The sequence below is a fragment of the Spea bombifrons genome, chromosome 3 (genome assembly GCF_027358695.1).
Source record: "Spea bombifrons isolate aSpeBom1 chromosome 3, aSpeBom1.2.pri, whole genome shotgun sequence".
Lineage (NCBI taxonomy): Eukaryota > Metazoa > Chordata > Amphibia > Anura > Pelobatidae > Spea > Spea bombifrons.
The window spans coordinates 113379018-113398402 of record NC_071089.1 but is presented as its reverse complement, the minus strand read 5'-3'; the positions used below and the strand labels follow the sequence as shown (position 1 = coordinate 113398402).

Below are 19385 nucleotides of genomic sequence, written 5' to 3'. Positions count from 1 at the left end.
ATCCAATTTTCTTAATTTGATGGTGGATCTATGTTTGAAAATCGATTTTTGATCTTCTGTGTAGTTTCTCCTACATATAAAAGGTTACAAGGACATGTGAGTATATAAACTACATAGGATGATTCACATGTATAATGGAATTTAAGATTGTACCATTTATCTTTCTGTGGATGTTTTTTTTTAAACCCATAAACCGCTGTGAGTCATCACATTTAACATTTTTAAGTTCAGCGTGGGCCAATTGATCCCGAATAGTACCACCCGTTCTATATGCCATAAGAGGGGGCGATGCAAACTCTTTTATCATTGGGTAGCCATCAGATAATATATGTTTTCTAAAAATCTTTGTAACATCTTTGCTATGGGTACCAAAAGTGGACACAAAAGCCAGTCTGTTCTGAGGAACCCCATGTGTTTTAGATAACAAATCCACTCTAGATGTTTCCTTAACCGATCTATATGTATCATTCAATAAGTTTGGGGGATAACCCCTATCTAAAACCTTTTTTTTTTATATAATAGATAAATATATATTTATATATATATATATATATATATATATATATATATATATATATATATATATATATATATATATTTGTAGTATATTTATCACTTCACCTTCATATTTATTCATATTTTTTATATAATGTTATTTATTTATATATACACACATTGACGGGCTATCTTTGCACTGTCACTTTATATATAGACTGGTCAGTTTGCACTGTCACTTTAAATTGTTTTTTTTTCAAAATCCAAAGTTTATTGGGTTTTTCAAAATTTTATACAGGATGGGGGAAGGAAGGGTACAGAAGGCAAAAAAGGGGGGAAGGGGGAAAGGGGCAAGGGACAAAGGCAAAGGAAGTAATACAGCAATTGCAATATAACATGCCAGCAAGACACAGTGTATAAAATGAGCAAACCTGATCAAATAAAACACAAAGGATACAGGTGAAACAAACATGACCAGGCGCCCATCCAAGCATCAACGATACAAAGAGGCGAAAAGAAACATACACCCCACACGAAGGAGGCAATCATGGAGTGCGCCTACCCAAGAAGGAGAGCCAGTGGAACCAGGTAGCGGTTTAAGCCTCCCTCTGTTTGAGAGAAGTGGCAGAAAGGTCCTCAATCACCCTGATGTCCTCTACCTTGGACATCCAGGCATGGAGCGTCGGAGGATGGACCGACTTCCAATTTAGAGGGATAAGGCATCTCGCCGCATCAAGCAAATGACGTACGACCGATTTCTTATAACGCGAGACAGGGAGCGACGTGTGATGCAAAAGCATGGACAGCGCCTGGTAAGGCGGGGGTGAGTCAGTAAGCTCTGTAATAACCCGGTATACCTCCTTCCAAAACACCTGTAACACGGGGCAGGCCCACCAGATGTGAAGCATGGTACCAACATCACGGCCGCACCGCCAACAGCAGACGGAGGCAGTCGGGAACATGGCGTGCAACCTCTCAGGTGTGCGGTACCAGAGGGACAGGATTTTATAATTAGTCTCTTGTACCTTGGTGGCTCTAGAACTCTGATGGGTGAGGGAGAATATCTTGGTCCAGTCAGCGTCGGAGAGTCGTACGTCACACACAGATTCCCACGTCAGGCAAAATGAAGGGGGCGAGTCCGACAACCCAGACAGCAGCAATGAATAGAGCAAGGAGATAGCCCCCGCTGGCGGGCGCTTCTGAGAGCATAAGGCCTCGAATACCGTGAGGTCCCTGTACAGATTCTGCTGATTAGGAAGGGAGGAGACATAATGCGTTATTTGAAGGTAAGTGAAGCGATCCAGCATGGACGGTAGTCCGCGCGCGTGGAAATCTGTAAAGGGCAGCACTCCCCGATCACCCAAAAGCGAGTGCAAGCGTACAGGCGGAGGAACCCCCAAGAAAGTTAATCTCCCTCGGGCACGACCCGGCGCGAAGTCCGGATTTCCCCCGAGGGGCAACATGGGAGAAGGCGACGAAGAGAGCCGGGCCCGGAGACCCACGCTCTTCCAGACCGCCAGGGTGGCGGAAATCAAAGGATGCTGCTCCACACCACAGCCGACTCTAGGACCCCAGAGAGCATGATGGACACGACCCCTGAGCGCACCCAGCTCCAGTTCAACCCAGGGCTTAGCAACCGGACCATCGAGGTTCCAATCTAGGATGCGCAGCAAGTGGACAGCCCGATAATATGATTGAAAGTCGGGAAGAGCCAAGCCCCCCGGGGACTTAGGGCGGGTGAGAAGCGAAAATTTCTGTCGGGGGCTCTTATTTCCCCAGACAAACCTAGTGACAGACGAACGGAGTGACGAAAAGAAAACGCGGGGCAGCCGGATCGGAAGGGTTTGAAATAAATACAGCACTCTCGGGAGCAGGTTCATTTTGACCACATTGACCCTACCAATCCAGGAGAGGAAAAGAGGCGTCCACCTGCGCAGGTCGTCGGCTAGCGCAGAGAGCAACGGTGCAAAATTAGCCCGGTAAAGGTGCGCAAGGTCGGCAGTCAACCAAATCCCCAAATATCTCATACGGTCCGAACACCACCGAAAGGGGAAGCTAGACACAAGCGACGGGACTAAAACAGGGGAAACAGAGATGTTGAGAATCTCAGACTTGGTGTAGTTAATCTTGAGATTCGATAGGGACCCATAAAGGTGAAACTCACGCAATATATTCGGCAAGGTAACGCTGGGGTTGGACACAACAAAAAGGAGGTCATCTGCATACGCCACCACCTTGTGGTGAGCGTCCCCTGCGCAAAAACCCTGTATGTCGGCGTTAGCTCTTATTGCCTCCAAAAACGGTTCGAGGGACAGCAGGAAAAGCATTGGTGACAAGGGGCAACCCTGTCTGGTGCCGTTCCTAATCACCACCGGGGGCGACAAGGCGCCATTAATGCGAATACGGGCGGTAGGAGTGGTGTATAGAGCCCCAATCCAGGCCAACATAGCTGGGCCCAGGCCCTGATGCTCCAAAGTCGCCCGCAGGAATGTCCAGTCCACCCTGTCAAACGCTTTTTCAGCGTCGGTAGACAGGAGCAGGACCCCGCGTCCCTCCTTCTTCACCCTATGTATGACGTTAAGCACCCTGACCGTATTATCGCGCGCTTCCCGGCGGGGAACAAAACCCGCCTGGTCAGGGTGAACCAGTAGGGGGAGAAACCGGGCCAACCTCAGGGCCATCATCTTGGCGAACAATTTTAGGTCAGCGTTAAGCAACGATATGGGCCTGTAACTCTGGCACAGGCTAGGGTCCTTCCCCTCCTTGGGAATAACGGCAATCGTGGCAGACAGAGCCTGGGACGGAAAACAGAGACCCTCCTGAACGGAGTTAAGAGCCCGCACCAGGTAAGGGAGTAGCCGGGCCGAAAAGGTCTTGTAGTACCCCAAGGGCAAACCATCCGGCCCCGGGCATTTACCCCGTTGGCTAGATTTCATTGCCAGGGAAAGTTCCTCGACCGTAAAGGGGTCTTCCAGAGAGGAAGCCTGCTCAGGGGTAAGTCGGCGGCGAACATTACGGCTAAGGTACTCAGACACCCGCGCCAGCACCTCCGGCCGACCGTCTCAGGGGTCTCCCGCCCGTATATTATAGAGTGAGGTATAGTAGGCATGGAATGCCTCGGTGATCTGTGCCGGGAATGGGGAGACCTGGCCTCCCACCGACCGAATCTTGTGGATATAGGAGCGACGGTCGAGTGGACGCAGCATTTTAGCAAGCAGGGTACCACATTTGTTGCCGTGCTCGTGGAAAAAACGTTGGCTATATAGGGAAGCCCTGCGGAAACGGGAGTGGAGCAGATCAGCGAGCTTACTCCTCAACGCCGTTAACTCGCGGTAGGACTCAGTAGAGAGAGAGCGTTTGTGCGCAGTCTCCAGAAGGGAGATCTGCCTAGTGAGCTCAACAATTTCAAGATTTCGTGCCTTCTTTCGTCGCGCCCCTTGCTGTATAAGAAAACCTCTGATCACACTCTTATGGGCCTCCCACAAGACCAGCGGGGACATCCCCTGCGTATCATTGCTCTGGAAGTAATTTTGTAATTCAGTCTCAATCTGGGACACCATAGTCTCGTCCGTCAAAAAAGAGTCATTCAGTCTCCACGACCACTCCCTGGCCCTACAAAGTGGTGACAACATGGTCATGAGCACGGGAGAGTGGTCCGACCACGTCAGCGGCAAAATAGTAGCGGACTGTAAAAGGTCAAGATGGGTGTGGGAGAGGAAGATATAGTCCAGTCTTGAGTAACGATTGTGGGGAGGCGAGAAGAAGGTGTAGTCACGAGTCGTGGGGAACAGAGTACGCCAGCAGTCAACCAGAAGGAGTCGTGTCAAGGTGCCGCGGAGTGAGCGCAGGCGACTATCAGGAAGGCAGCTGGAACCGGACGATGTGTCCGACTGTGGGAAAAGGGGGGCGTTCAAGTCCCCTCCAGCAACCAGGACACCCTCCCGAAAGGCCGACAGAGAGGCTGCGATGGATCGCAGAGCAACGTCCTGCCCCTTATTGGGGAGGTAAATACTCGCAAAGGTATAAACGACCTCCGCGATCGTGCCCTTAACAAATGTGTAGCGGCCCGAAGGATCCAAGAGGGTGTCCTTAACAACAAAGGGGACCGTACGAGCTATCAGAATGGCCGTACCCTTGGATTTGGCCTCTACATTATTGCTGAAGAACCCTGTAGGGAAATACGCGTCCCTAAGGCTGGGGGCCTGCCCCGCTTTAAAATGGGTTTCTTGCAACAGCACGACAGAGGCCATGTGAGAACGAAACTCCCGAAGGGCCCTTGAGCGCTTCTCAGGGATGTTAAGGCCCTTAGCGTTAGCCGAGTAGAACGTTAGGGGCGAGGGCCGGAAGGCCATCGTGTGAGTTTTAGTGGAGGAAGGGCAACGGGGAGGAAGGGAGCGGGGTGGCGAGGTAGGAAAGGAACCTGAGGGTGGGTAAGACGGAGGGAGAGTGGGGGAGAGTGGGAAACGTGTCAAGTACCGGTAAGTATACCGCGCCCCAAGTAGAGGGAGCGGAGACCCCAGTAGGAGGGGTATGACACCAGGTCCCTGAGGGGCAGGAGAGCCGGCAGGCGAGGAAGAGGGAACAACTACCGCAACCACGCGGCAACAAGTAACTTAGTGTAACAATGTAACAAAGCCCCGCCACCCGCCCAGGCAAAACAAGGCAGAATGACAGCACCAAAATAAAGTCGCATGTAGATAGGCGTAAACAAACCACACCATGGCATATAACACTGAAAGAAAACAATGTAGCAACAGAGTAAATTAACCCCCGTGAATGGTGCAGAGAGCACCCAGACGCTTCGTGAGGGAGAAAAAAAAAAAAAAAAAAAAAAAAACCCCAAGCTCCCCCGCAGCGGGAGAGGCACATCGTGCGCCACCTAGAGGGCAAATAGGCCAATAGTATAAAGGCATCTCCAATTATGTTTCAAACGTTATTAAAGGAAGAGACGTCTGCGAGACCGACATGTTGTATAATCACTGCTAGGCTGTCATTGAATTTGTAAATAAAATATACATGTCCTGACAGTAGAAAGGCATCTCTAAAGTATGCTTCAAACGGCAATAAGGGAAGAGACGTCTGTGAGGCTGACATGGTATACAATCACAGTTAGGCTGACATTGAAGTGTAAGTAAAATATATATGTCCTGTGCCCCACAATGAACATCAACACGACCAGATGGTGAACATGCAGGTGCAAACTAGACACATAATATGACCTAGGTCGGCGGAGAAGCGAGTGGGGAGAACATAAAAAAAAAAAAAAAAAAAAAAAAACCCAAACTCCCCAACAGCGGGATAGGCACATCGTGCGCCACCTAGCGGACAAATAGGCCAATAGCATAAAGGCACCTCCAAATTATGCATCAAACGTTATTAAAGGAAGAGACGTCTGCGAGGCTGACATGTTATACAATCGCTGCTAGGCTTACATTGAATGTTAAGTAAAATATATATTTCCTGTGCCCCACAGTGAACATCAACACGACCAAGTGGTGAACATGTAGGTGTAAACTAGACATACAATATGACCTAGGTCGGCGGAGAAGCGAGTGGGAAAAAAAAAAAAAAAAAAAAAAAACCCTGGCTGAACGAACAAACTCAATATGTTATGTGACTTAGGGCCACCAGGTCACATTAAAAAAGGAAGAAAACAAAAACAAAAACAGGTGTCTCACGTGAGCCAGGAGCGCACTGGCGCAGGAATGTCCAAGGTCCACGGAAAGACAACGCCGTGAAAACGTCAGTTCACGAAGGGAGCCGTGCGCCGGGGAAATCAAACCCGGGCGTCCTCCCGCGCAGCACCACGTGGAGAGCGAGGGCGGCCATCTCTGTTCCGCGGAGGTCTAGGTCTGTATGGTCGCGGTACCGGGATCCAGTCGAGCCAATCGTCGCAGGCCACCTCCGGTAGTTGCAGGGACCGCAGGAAGGGCCCCACGTCTGCGGGCATACGAACCGTGGCCGTGGTGTCATCTCTGCGCGCTATCAGGGCAAACGGGTGGCCCCACCTGTAAGCGATTTTGTGCTCCTGTAGAACAGCAGTGACGGGTCGTAGAGCCCTTCTGGCCTGTAGGGTGTAGCGAGAGAGGTCCTGGAAGAGGGACACTTGGTGACCCTCAAAGTCCCAGAGCCTGCGGGCACGTGCCTTCTGCATGATGGCGTCCTTCAGGGAGAAGCTGTGCAGGCAGCAAATGACGTCCCGGGGGGGATCACCCGGGCCTCCTCCGGGGCGAAGCGCCCTATGCGCCCGGTCGAATTTCATGGGTTGGCCACCCGAAGCAGCAGGTTTCCCCAGGATCATGGAGAAAAGTCGATCCAACACCGTACGGAGGTCCTCAGGGCGTTCCCCCTCCGGCAGGCCCCGCACCCGTATGTTGGACCGGCGGCCGCGGTTATCAACATCCTCTAAATGATAAAACAAGTCAGCTACCTTGGCGGAGAGGGACCGGTCAAGAGCAGCAACTCGGTGTTCAACGTCCCGCAGCCTGGTCTCCGTGGTGGCGAGCCTCGCGTCCATGCGCCCCATGTCGGCACGCAAGGCCGTGACTTCCGTCCTGACCGTCTGCTTCACTTCGGCCACCAACAAACTAAAATCATCCTTGGTGGGGAGCGAGGAGAAGATGCGTCTCCAGTCCCTAGAGGTAGGTTCCGGGGAGCCCCCCGAGTGCTGCTGTGCCGAAGCGTCTTCCTCCGAGGCCTGGGAGTCAGCATGGGTCGGCGCCATATTGGAGTCGGCGCGCTCAGGTTGCAGCAGCGCCGGCGTGTGGAAGTACTCCCGCAGGGAGGACGATGGAGGTCGGGAACTGGTCCCCGGTGTGGCAGGGTCGGTAGGCACCCTTTTATTCCTACCCATGGTGCAGTATGCGGGTGTGCGAGCGGTCAATTAGAGGCAGGTGGCACGGAGCTCCACAATTAAGCGGCCATCTTCGTCGCCAGGCCAGCCACGCCCCCCTGTCACTTTAAATTGTTATGTAGGATCGGGTGTGTCCGACCCCTTAATCACTTGCTGTTGCATAAATATTTGAATGTGTGCACTAATGTTTCTAAGGCTTGAGAAAGACCTGTGCGTCGAAACGTTGCCTGTGTGAAATAAACTCACCTTATCGTTTGAGTGCTGAGCCTCTGCTTCTTTATTTTGGATTTATTGAGGGACTTGGTGGCACCCAGGCTCGTGCACCATTTCACTGCTGAGTGCTGAATTCCAACCTCTCTTTTTGTGAACCCCTACATTAGGACCACTCATGATGAGTGTAGGAGCCATTGAACATACTGGTGTAAGTAAAAAGAGTAAATAAAAAAGGCATTACAAAATAAAAGAAGGTATTACAAAACATAAGAAAGTCGGGCGGGACTGTAAGCAATAATCACAGTAATGGACATAATGTAAATAAATGCGTGAGTCAGTCATCACGATTATTGAGCCAGGGAGACCAAATTTTTTGATATAGTTCACAGGAAAGAGAGGATTGATGTGACATTTTTTCTAAGGAGCAGTGCCTATCCAAGACAGTCAAAACCTCAGATAAAACTGGAGGGGCGGCAGACTTCCACGAGCGTGCAATACATAACTTTACAGCTATAAAAAAATGGACGACCAATTTACGGACAGGACCGGGGGGGGTCTCAGGGAACATATGTAGTAGTGCAGTGTCCGGGAGAGGGTCTAGTCTAATGTGAAGTAGGGAACCGATAATGGAGAATAACTTCCTCCACAATGGAATTAATACAGGACAAGACCACCACATGTGTCACATTGTGCCATCTTGGCCACAACCTCTCCAACAAGATCTGGAGTAACCAGTGTCCATAAAGGAAAGACGGACCGGTGTCAGGTACCAACGACAGCTAAGTTTTTTGTGGAGTTCCAGATGGTTCAAACAACGGGAAACACCCTGCATCATTGATTCAGCTTCTAACCAGGATTCTAGAGGAAACGTGGTCTGCAACTCCCTCTCCCATGCCTGCATATGAGATAATTTAGTGCTAGTAAACTTGGAAAGCAAAAGGGAGTACCAACATGAAATTGCTCCCTTAATACACAGAGCCGACTTAAATAGTTTTATGATCGGGTGTAGAATAAGGGGAGATGGAGTCACTGGGGTGACTGTGGTGTGAAGGGCATGACGGATTTGTAAGTACTTGAAAAAATTGTGGTGTGAAATGTGTGTGCCAGTAAGATGGCTGAAAGGAGCTAAAGTACTACCTTGATATAGGTCACCCAAGGTCTTCAGTGTTGGGCGAAGCCAGTTGCGTATAGTGAAATTAGGAATGAGAAGTTCTAACGTTTCTAAAGGCGTGAAAGAAAAAAACCTAGCGAGGGAAGGAAAACGTCGGAGGGTTTTCGTCCAAATGGTCAATATATAGGCAATCGTGGGAGGTAAGTCCGGGAGAGGAGGGTGGTATGTGCGTTTTGTCCATAAGAGCTGAGAGACTGTACAGGGCGAGAGGATAGCATCCTCATGTGTGACCCAAACCGGAGTGTTGAAAGTGGAATGAAACACTAAGGCCTGAGATAATATACAGGCCTCATGATAAGATAATATATGCGGGATACCTAGACCACCTTGACGCCTAGGGACAAAACAGGTATGGTTAGCAATCCATGATTTACCCTTGATTTTAGTAAAATTAACAAAATAAGTTTGTATGGAATGTAACAGCATCGGGGGGAGGAGCCACAGGCACCGTACGTAGAACATATAATAGCTTAGGAAGAGCAGACATCTTGAGGGCATTGATTCGTCCCAACCAAGAGAGTTCAAACTGACTCCAACGTAAAATATCAGATATTTTACGTTTTCCGTATGGAAACAATATTGATCTCATTGAGCAAGTGGATATTTTTAGGCAATTTAATTCCCAAGTAGGTGAGATAAGAGTCCCTCCAATCAAAGTGATATTGTGAAATGAGTTGTGTAGTGTGTGCGTGTGTCATATTAAGGCAGATGGCTTGCGTTTTAGCAATATTAATTTTATGATAAGATATTTTGGCATACGGTAAAGATGTAGTAGGTGAAGTGATGGAGGCTAAAATGTTGTCTGCAAATAAACCTAAAGTGCAGACAGAGTCTGCCGAAATAGGGAAACCTTTGATAGAGGGATCAGAACGGATGCTTTCCGCAAGGGGTTCAAGTGCAAGTGCATAGAGAAGAGGGGACAGGGGGCATCCCTGACGTGTACCATTCGTGATTTGGACAGGGGAAGAGAGAAAACCCATCATTGAGATGCAAGCAGTAGGATTGGAGTACAGGGCAAAAACAGCTTGAACAAAAAGGGGGGGGGGCCGAATTTAATAAGGGTCGCTTTTAAATAGTGCCAATGAAGCCTATCAAAGGCTTTTTCAGCGTCAAAGGATACTAATAAGGTAGGATATTTGCGTTTTGTCGCTTCCCAGAGAAGATTAATAAATTTACGGGTGTTGTCTGATGATTGCCTGCCCAAGACAAAGCCCACCTGATCCGGATGAAGCAAGGAGGGGAGAAGGGGAGCTAGTCTATTGGCAAGTAGTTTGGCATATATTTTGAGATCACAATTGAGGAGGGAAATAGGTCTGTAATTGGAGCAAGAATCGGTTGGTTTGCCAGGCTTGGGTATCGTAATCACATGGGCTCGTAAGTTCTCAGGTGGAATAGTGCCTGAAGTCATATAGGAACGAAATAAGGCTAATAAATAAGGACCTAATGTGGGGAGAAAAGTTTTGTAATAGGAAGAAGTGAAACCATCAGGGCCTGGTGCAGAGTGGGTTTTTAGTTGGGCCACCGCTCTCTCAATTTCTCTCAATTCGATGGGAGCATTAATGCTATCGGCAACCTCAGGGGAGATAGTCGGTAAGCGGATGGAAGTTAAGTAGGAATTGATATCTGCAGTAGATGGTTGGTGAGTTCCACCCGTTCCACAGTTGGTGGTGAGAATGTCTTCCATGATGAAGGAAATATGGCCCTATGCAAGTGTCCAATAGAAATAATAATAACAGTAAAGTTAGTTCACATGCTAAATTATTTTTTCATTTTCTATTTCTTTGTTAACCAGGAGTGTAACTCGAAATTCCAGAGCCTTCTACAAGCTGTGTTCCTGGATCCCTCACTCCTGTATTGAATCTTAATTGATCTAAATCACAGGGGCTGCAGTCTTACCCCTTGATTTTTATATCCCACTGTACAGCGCTACAGAATATGATGGATGCAAGAATTCAAAGCATTTCAAAGAAATTGCTTTTAGTTTCAAAATTTTATTTTAAATTTATTGAAAACAATTATTTTCCATAAAAATGTTAATTTATTTTTAAATGTAAATGTTCATCTATTTAAAATTTGTAATTCGAGGTCTATATATATATATATATATAGATGTCTGCCCCGGTACATTGTCTTTGTCAGGAGCTTTTCTTCATCTAGCAATGGAGCTGACCAAGATCCTTGTACTGCTTACCGTGGAGTGGAGCATTTCCCTGGCTCTTCCTTTAGGGGTAAGTGAATAGCTTCAAGACACTGTGATTCTGCATTATCTTTAATGTTCTAAGCTCTCTCTATCTTGTTTGTCCATTGAAAGTTTGTTTTCTTGTTGGAGTAGATATGTCTGCACGTTAATTTACACTAATCCCACTGTATCTGCTTTCATCTTCACAGGACGGTCACGATAAATGGAGTGGTAAGTATTGGATCCGTAACTAGACCTATCCCTCACTGCCTTTCCAACCTCCATACATCTTCTGATGCTCTTGGACTTCTTATAAATAAATTAACCCATGGCTAAACTTGAAGTTTCTAGCGTCCTAACCATGTCCTCCATGGCCGCTCTCCTGCAAGCGCCTGACTTACTAACATTATTTAGATCCACCACTTTACTCTGAAAATATTGTCTCATTTTGTGATTCTGTATGATAAAATTATCCCTATTCATTCACAGAAACCAATGGTGAGCCCACTAATGAGGATGATGGCCATAAGACTATATTTGAGCAAATTGAAGACAGGAACAAAGGTGAGATTTGTATCAATACTAAGATCGATCATTACTTTTATTATAGAAACTTAAAATCCGACAGATGATAAGAACCATTTGATGCATCTACTCAACTTTAAACTTTATTTGTTAATTGGTCTTGTTTAAGGTTCAGGAGTCATATACTGTACCTATCCCATCTCTTACTGTATTAAACTCTACTAATCCTGCTAGTAGGCTATTCAATGTATCTATCACCCTCTAAGTAAAGTCAAACTTCCTTATGTTTCATCTCACCTGTGAACTCATCGTTTAATGACTAAAAATATTTTATATTCACTCATTTTTTTAAAATAAAAATATTAATCTGACCCTCTTCTTTGCAGGTATCCCCAAACCTCTAATCGGAGGGGACATTGCTTATCAAGTTTCCCGCGTGGCAATAAACTGTGATTATTGTTTGTGGACAATATCCCGAGATGGGACAGTTAATATCCCTTATCTCATTTCCTCTAAATACAGTAAGTAGTCTCATGAATTAACTTTGAACGGAGACATTTCATGTTTCTTCCAGTCGCTCATGTGTTCCTTTTGTCCTCAGGTAATTCAGAGACATCGTTGATTATGTCTGCTTTGGAGGAGTTAGAAGTCATGAGTTGCATTAAGTTTGTGAGCAGGAATTCAGAAAGAGACTATTTAAGCATAGAACCAGGATCAGGGTAAGTATCCGCTTAACCTATGGGGGCAAAATGCAGTGTTGATAACCTCCAGTCGTCAGTATCTTTTTCCAGGCAGGTGTAGACTAAAACTTTGCATCCTGCCTGTCATCAGTATACAAGAAACAAAAACTGTCTGCACTTCTTACCCTAATAAAGTTGGCAACAAATATATAAACATAATATAAATGAGAGGTTTTGGTTATATGAATTGGCCAAAGCATAATTAAGCTCACCCGCCACGTCAAGGCACACTCTCAATAGGGTGAGAACCTACTCTCACCTCCTACATAGTGGGCACACAAAGCAGTTTATACTGCTACCAAAACCTTATTAATGTGTTGGGGGAGGTGCAATTAAACCTCCTCCCTATTAACCCCTGGACAGCAAGCTGCAACCAGACTGATGAGGAGCCAACAACCTCAAATATGTGCAAACAGGGAAAAAACGAAATGTCGGTGCGCTAAGCTAGTCACAGGCTCAAATAATACAAATGTGTAATACGAGGCCTACCAAACAGTATAGGCCGACTCATTACTTGCTGTTTCTCAGGTTCACTTTGTTCCTCATTCAATAACATTTTATTCTTAGGTGTTGGTCTTCCATTGGAAGAACTGGTGGCAAACAGATGGTGAGCCTGGACAAAGTTGGATGTGTCAGCTATGGAACAGCCCAGCATGAAATAATGCACTCGCTTGGCTTTTACCACGAACATACCAGGAGCGACAGGGATGAATATATCGATGTCATATGGGAGAACATCATAAAAGGTGCGCAACGCGGACACAAATATACAAATCTTACACTTAGCCGTTATTATAGTTAGACTATACAAATTAGACAGGCAAGAAAGATTTTGTGGTTTTACCTGCACCATATGAGAACAGACTAAAGAAGGTGCTTAGGCATATCTGGAGTAGTTCTGGGGTTTCATGGCTTTGAAAATACGTCCGTGGAATGAAAACCATAATGGACATCATTATATTGTGTCTATGTATTTAGGTGCTGAAGAAAACTTTTGGAAGGAGGACACCAATAACCTTAATCTCCCATATGACTATAACTCTGTGATGCATTACCACAGGTAGGTAGACAATTGGATCATGCAACTTGTTTCTGCAACCAGGACTGGACTGACAAAACCAGATAAATACCTGGTGGGATGCTGGCTGGCATAACCCCATACTCAATTTAGGGGCTAATTGTGTATTGCAATGTGCAGCCACCCTCGGAGAATGCCTGGCCACATGCTACCTGGGTAACATGCGGCTTCTTACAACCAACTGTTGGCTGTACTTATCATTTGGCGGCCTTAAATTGCCACCTGGTCTTCCCAACTCTTGCTCCGTCTGCAACATCAGGGCATTTTCTAATTCCTCCAAGATTTTTTTTTTAAATACATTATGTCCATTTTTCCAGCTCTGCCTTTAGCAGTCCACGTGGCAGAAAAACCTTAATCCCAAAACCTGACCCCAACGTTCCTCTTGGACAGAGGGTAGGAATGAGCAGTCTGGATGTCATGAAGCTGAACACCCTCTACAAATGCAGTAAGTGATTGTCCACTGATTTACCTCTTGTCACTTAAAATCCTCTACCTTGAGTAATCTAATTTTACGATGAGCGCAGGAAAATATGCAATGCTCTAATGTAACAGTTTGAGAATGATGTTCTAGTGGACGGGTCCTAACATCGGAGACTATCTAGCAGCTTCTGTTACCATAATAGGGAGGCGACAATACATAAAATCCATGTAAAAACGGCTCACAGCACAAGACCAGCCAGACAGAATTCATGAAAGAAAGAAATCCTAGTGATTTATGATTCATGATACAAGTATTATAAATGTATTTTAGTGAAACATATTTTCCTATTTTCTTTAGATCTCTGTCGTTCAAAGTTTATGAGTCCTTCAGGATCCTTCAGAGCCGACAGCAGCTCCCTCAAGCAACTCGATGACGGCTGTCTGTGGTTGATCCAAATCCCCAAAAACAAGGTGAATGTTTTCTCATTATAATGCCCCTTTAATCTCACCAATAATACTGCTTTTTTATTCCAAATAATTTATAAATATTATTAGTTAATCCATTTTCTTTGTTTTAGATGGATGGATATGTTTCTATGTTTAATTCACTTTCCATTCTCCAAATGGTCTATTTGCTTTCCCAGGTCTACCTGCAGCTCCGTGACATCAAGATTCCTAAATCCCCTGGATGTGATGGCAGCTACATCAAAATCTATGATGGAGCTAGTAAAAAAGCCCAAGTTCTTCTGCACAAGACCTGCGGAGATGTGGTACTTCCACCTATAATTTCTTCAGGAACAAAGATGTTGGTGGAATTTGTGAGAAAAAACAGAGTTGTTTCAAAGGGATTTATTGCTGACTATAATACTGGTAAGTTGTCCCCCCCCCAAACTGTTGGTGGAATTCAGCTAATCTATTGATAAATCAAAGGCATCACTATCATCATTATGAGAATAAAAGCATTTAAATGAACTGTAATTTTGAGACATGAACCTCTCGGGACAATTTTGGTAGAGCTGGGGGGCTCTTTAATGGTCACTTAAGAAAGTAATGGCCTTTTGATTAAATGAGTTGTTATTAAGAGCAGACATTTTAGTACAAAGATACCATTGATACCATTGATAATGGTGGTTCAGATAGAAAATATTATTTTTATTCTACAGTTGAATACGGCGGAACGTTTGTCACAGATAATGGGGAGCTGCTGTCTCCTGGGTACCCTGACAATTATCCCAACAACGTAGATGCTCTGTGGACCATCATAGCACCAGTAGGATCTAAGGTAAGTTTTCCCCCAATATAGAATCTGCACTTACAAAAAAGCAGGGATTCTAAACATAATCTAATGATTCTAATGGAACTTTTGGTAGGAAATTATTATTATTACATTTTATTTATAGAGCACCAGCAGATTTGCTAACTAATTATAGTTGTAAATGGAGGTTCCTGATCTATGAAAGTCAATAATCTAGAAAAAAATGTGATTTATTCTAATTTGACTTGTTCAACCACCCTTGAAGTTGAATGACCATCAATTTTTTTGCAGTTAATACTACAAATGTGTTATCCTTACCTGGAATTTGTCTTTTTCTTTGTAGGTGTCCCTGATTTTTTCTGCTTTTAAATTACAACCTTCTGAAAGGTGTTCCAATGACTACTTGACAGTAATTAATGGGGCAACCTTAACTGCCCCAGTCGTGGGGACATTTTGTGGTAGTAATTTACCCCTTGTACTGATATCTTCTGGAAACTTCAATTTCAAAGTGATTCTGGTTCCAACAATTCTGGATTTAAAGCATCCTATCGTTTTGGTAAGTGGCACAGAAGCCTCCTTACATTATTGCGGGATCCTGGCCCGCTGTAAATATGTTTTCTGGAGTCTGTTTTAATACTTGTATATATAATATACGGTGGTACAGCAAAACTGCCATCAATTTATGCCGAGCCAGACATAGATAGTGTGAGATACTGGCACATATTAGTGAAAATTATTATTAAACTGAACACTTTCACTGTCACAGTAAAAGGACAGTTTACTGTCTTTGACACCCCCACTAAAGTAGAATGCATATTAACACTTTAATATGCGGCATTACTAAAAAAAATAATAAAAAAACACTTCACTGAGGTTGGAGCTCTAGCCGCGATCCTCCTCCATGGTCTGATGATTCTTGCCACTGATTGGCTGCTTGAATCGACTAATCAGTGCCCCATGCACACCGTTCACCAAGCAATGTATATGACGGCCATGGAGATATGTTCGGCTGAGCACATCTGCACGGAAAAAAGGCTGGGGGGCGTGTAAGGGGTAAATGCAAATGGGGGCTATAAATGAATTGAAAAGTTAAAGGAACTGCTCAGCTATCATATGCATTAAAGTGCATATGATGGCCGGGGATGTCTATTTTATTACAAAGGGTGCTATTTCGAAAGAACTTTGTAAAAAGTCTCTAAATCAAGTCACTGTATACAATAACAACACTGGTTTCTTTCTCTCTCTTGCAGTGACTCCTAAATTATAAGAAGCACAAGAATGAAAGTGTTCCATGAAACCAACATGAAGATGTTCAATGTTAATATGTATAGATATGTTCTGTACATAGCTGCTTCAATAACTGTAATTGTCCTTTTTTTGTGTAAGACCAGGTCTGTAGATCTGCCATAATTTACGTATGGTTTCAGACATTAGAAATTAAGGATTTGTACTGCGTGGTGATGTGCAAGGCGGATCCTACAAACAGTTCACATCTCTAGCCATAATGGACTTGCCTTCAAAACCCCTGCTGTCAATTACGCTGCTAGCTGTACATGTTAATGGTGGCTTTTGTATAGGAATTGTATACAGGAATTTAGTAATGAAATAAAACCTTTTTTTTTTGGTATTAACCAAAATTCTGAATCTTTTCAATATAACATGCTGGATAGGGGAAAAACTTCTCTTGATTGTTCACTCAAATTCATACTGCAGACCCTTCCATGTAATAATTCTTATGAATGTATAATACATAAGACTAATTTAGATCCCATGCATAGGTCAAGAGAAGCATTCTCAATGATATAAAAAGTGTTATCACTTGCCAGTCAACCAACATTATACGGTATATCTACTAACTTGTCCATGTGGGATGCAGTATGTTGGCTGTGCCACTAGGAAAATACTTACTAGGATTAATGAACATATGGGAAACATTAGACAAGGATATATGCTCCATAATGTATCAGCCCACTTCACTGAAGCACATAATAATGATCCGGAAGGTCTAGATCTTATTGGGATACAAATGATTACCAAATATTGGAGGGGAGATCATTTAATTAAAACTAAAGGTAAAAAGAAATGGGTTTATGACCTACAAACTTAAACTCCCAGTGGTTTAAATATTGATTTTGATTTGTTCAATGTTTTGCAAAGTTTCTAGTCTATGTATTATATATATATATATATATATATATATATATATATATATTTATTTATTTATTTCTGTCTATTTGATTGGCTCATATTTTATCTAGATATGTTTTTTCTGCATTTATATATATATATATATATTTATACATTATTTATACTGATTTTACATATTTAAGATATAATAAATTATATTTTTAATAATATATATATATATATATATATAAGTATATATATACATTTTCCTTCTTTTTTATATATATATATATATATATATTTGTTTTTTTTCTCGTATAAATTCTCTATCTTTTTTATGTATATCTATTTTTTTTCTATATGTTATGGTTAATAGCCCCATCTATGATAGATTAAAAGAGCTCCATCCATTGTTGGTATGTATAGTATATTATATATATGCGAAAGGGTTAATATAATTTACATATCCAATTGAATATGTGATGTATATAAGGGAAGTACCATCCTCTATCAAAAGATGCACCTGATGAAGCCGTTTTAGAAGGCAAAAGGCGTAGTGCTACTGGTTTTTGAACTTCCGGAGATCCTGTATATGTGAGACGTCACACACAAGAACCTGTAAGTAACCAGTTTTTTCTTTCCTTTTTTTCATCTCTTTGGTATCACAGGGTGTGAATAACTCCAAAATAAAGAAGAAGAGGCTCAGCACTCAAATGATAAGGTGAGTTTATTTCACACAGGCAACGTTTCGACGCACAGGTCTTTCAGGGTGTGAATAATATATATATATATATATACTGATTTATTATTTAGAGCTCACCTACTCTAAGCTCTATTTGTCACTTTTTTTGTGTTTTTGGTGTGTTTAAGGGAGACCACCTTCAGTACTTGGTTTGGAGCTTTTTGTTGTTGTTAGTTTACTGCTAGAACTGTATTTCACCATTTGTTAGTTTTAGACACCCATTTATTTCTTCTTCTTACATTTAAAGTCTTGTTTTGTGAGTGTTAGGGTATGTAAGCGAAGCTGATCAGTCAATTTATCCCCTCCCCCACTGTAGATTTTGTTGTTAAACCATGATTTTTATCCAGACATCCATCCCTGGTCTTCATGCTTTCATCCATCCTCTGGCAATCACTAATGTCCGCCATATCTCCTTCTCTTACAGCTATGAATATCCCATATTTCATTTGAAGCCCTCATCTCCTGCTGTTACCCCTGTTTTCCACCCGATATGTCTGTATCCTGCCTGTCTCCATACCCTGCTGCTCTCAAAGGGTAAAATGTGGTGCCCTCTAGTCTAGCTTAATTGCATTTGTTAGCCAAGGTGTGAAACATCTGCCTCCTGTATGCAATCACCTTATCTGACCACTTGTGAGGAAGGCCTATAAATTCCTAGGCCTCACTTGGAAATGTAGCTGCTGTGGCCTTACCCCAGGCCATTAAGGACATTAATAATACCAGAACAGATTTAAAAAAATGTCATTTAGCATGAGCAATTTGTGACAAATTACAATCCTCACAACTTGCATACAAAATAACGTAAGGTATTGAAAAAAATCAAATTTACACAAAAATAAAGTGCTCTCAGTACTAATCTGTATTTAAGATTTTATACAATATTTAAGATACCATGCTACCTTAATGTTGGTCTGGTTAGGGAGATCTGTGATCTCCCCAACCAGTCCTGGAGGCTGCAGCTGCTGATCGGGCGGCTGTGCGCCCCCTCGAAGCTGCGCCCGAGGCGAGTGCCTCACTCGCTTCACCGTTCCTACGGCCCTGATGTAAGAGTTACACTGGAGGGAAACAGGAGGGAAACGACATACCAGGTACCACCGCAGAAAGCGGCTACAACACCGTCGGAACCAGATCAACTCATCCCCATCCTATTGTCTCGCTTCCCCCTCAACCACCGACTAGATTGCAAGTTCGAAAGAGCAGGGCCCTCTCCTCCTTTGCACCAGTTTGTTATTGTGTGTGTGTTTTTGTATGTGAAATTGTTCTACTCACTGTAACAGCGCTGCGGAATCTGCCGGCACTTTATAAATAAATGTAATGTCTCATTTTGGAGTTGCTCAAAACATGATGATTGTGCCAGAGCACAATCACTTGTGAGTTTTTTTTTCACTAGTGGGAGTAGGAGAGTTGGCCTTTAGTGTAGCATAAGCTAAGTTCAAGGTTCAACAAGTAAGCTATTTTGAAGAAAGCACTTTACCTTCACCTTATTATATCACTCATATTTTTTAACAGTATCCTGAAGGACATAAAGCATCATCAGACGAGATATCTGGGGAGGTTTTTAGCAGCACATTCAGGTCTTCAGTCTCCGTA

At 43.9% G+C, this 19385-nt stretch overlaps 1 protein-coding gene across 1 annotated transcript in view; it reads left to right on the top strand.

The window, feature by feature from the left end:
• Positions 1-16428, top strand: part of LOC128484142 (hatching enzyme 1.2-like) — a 48323-nt gene extending 31895 nt beyond the window's left edge. Inside the window, exons 6-12 of the mRNA XM_053460462.1 lie at positions 12744-12922; positions 13155-13236; positions 13572-13699; positions 14033-14145; positions 14319-14544; positions 14838-14956; positions 16357-16428. Of these exons, the coding sequence (XP_053316437.1) occupies positions 12744-12922; positions 13155-13236; positions 13572-13699; positions 14033-14145; positions 14319-14544; positions 14838-14956; positions 16357-16428 (919 nt within the window). The remainder of the gene's footprint in view (positions 1-12743; positions 12923-13154; positions 13237-13571; positions 13700-14032; positions 14146-14318; positions 14545-14837; positions 14957-16356) is intronic.
• The last annotated feature ends 2957 nt before the right edge of the window (positions 16429-19385 follow it).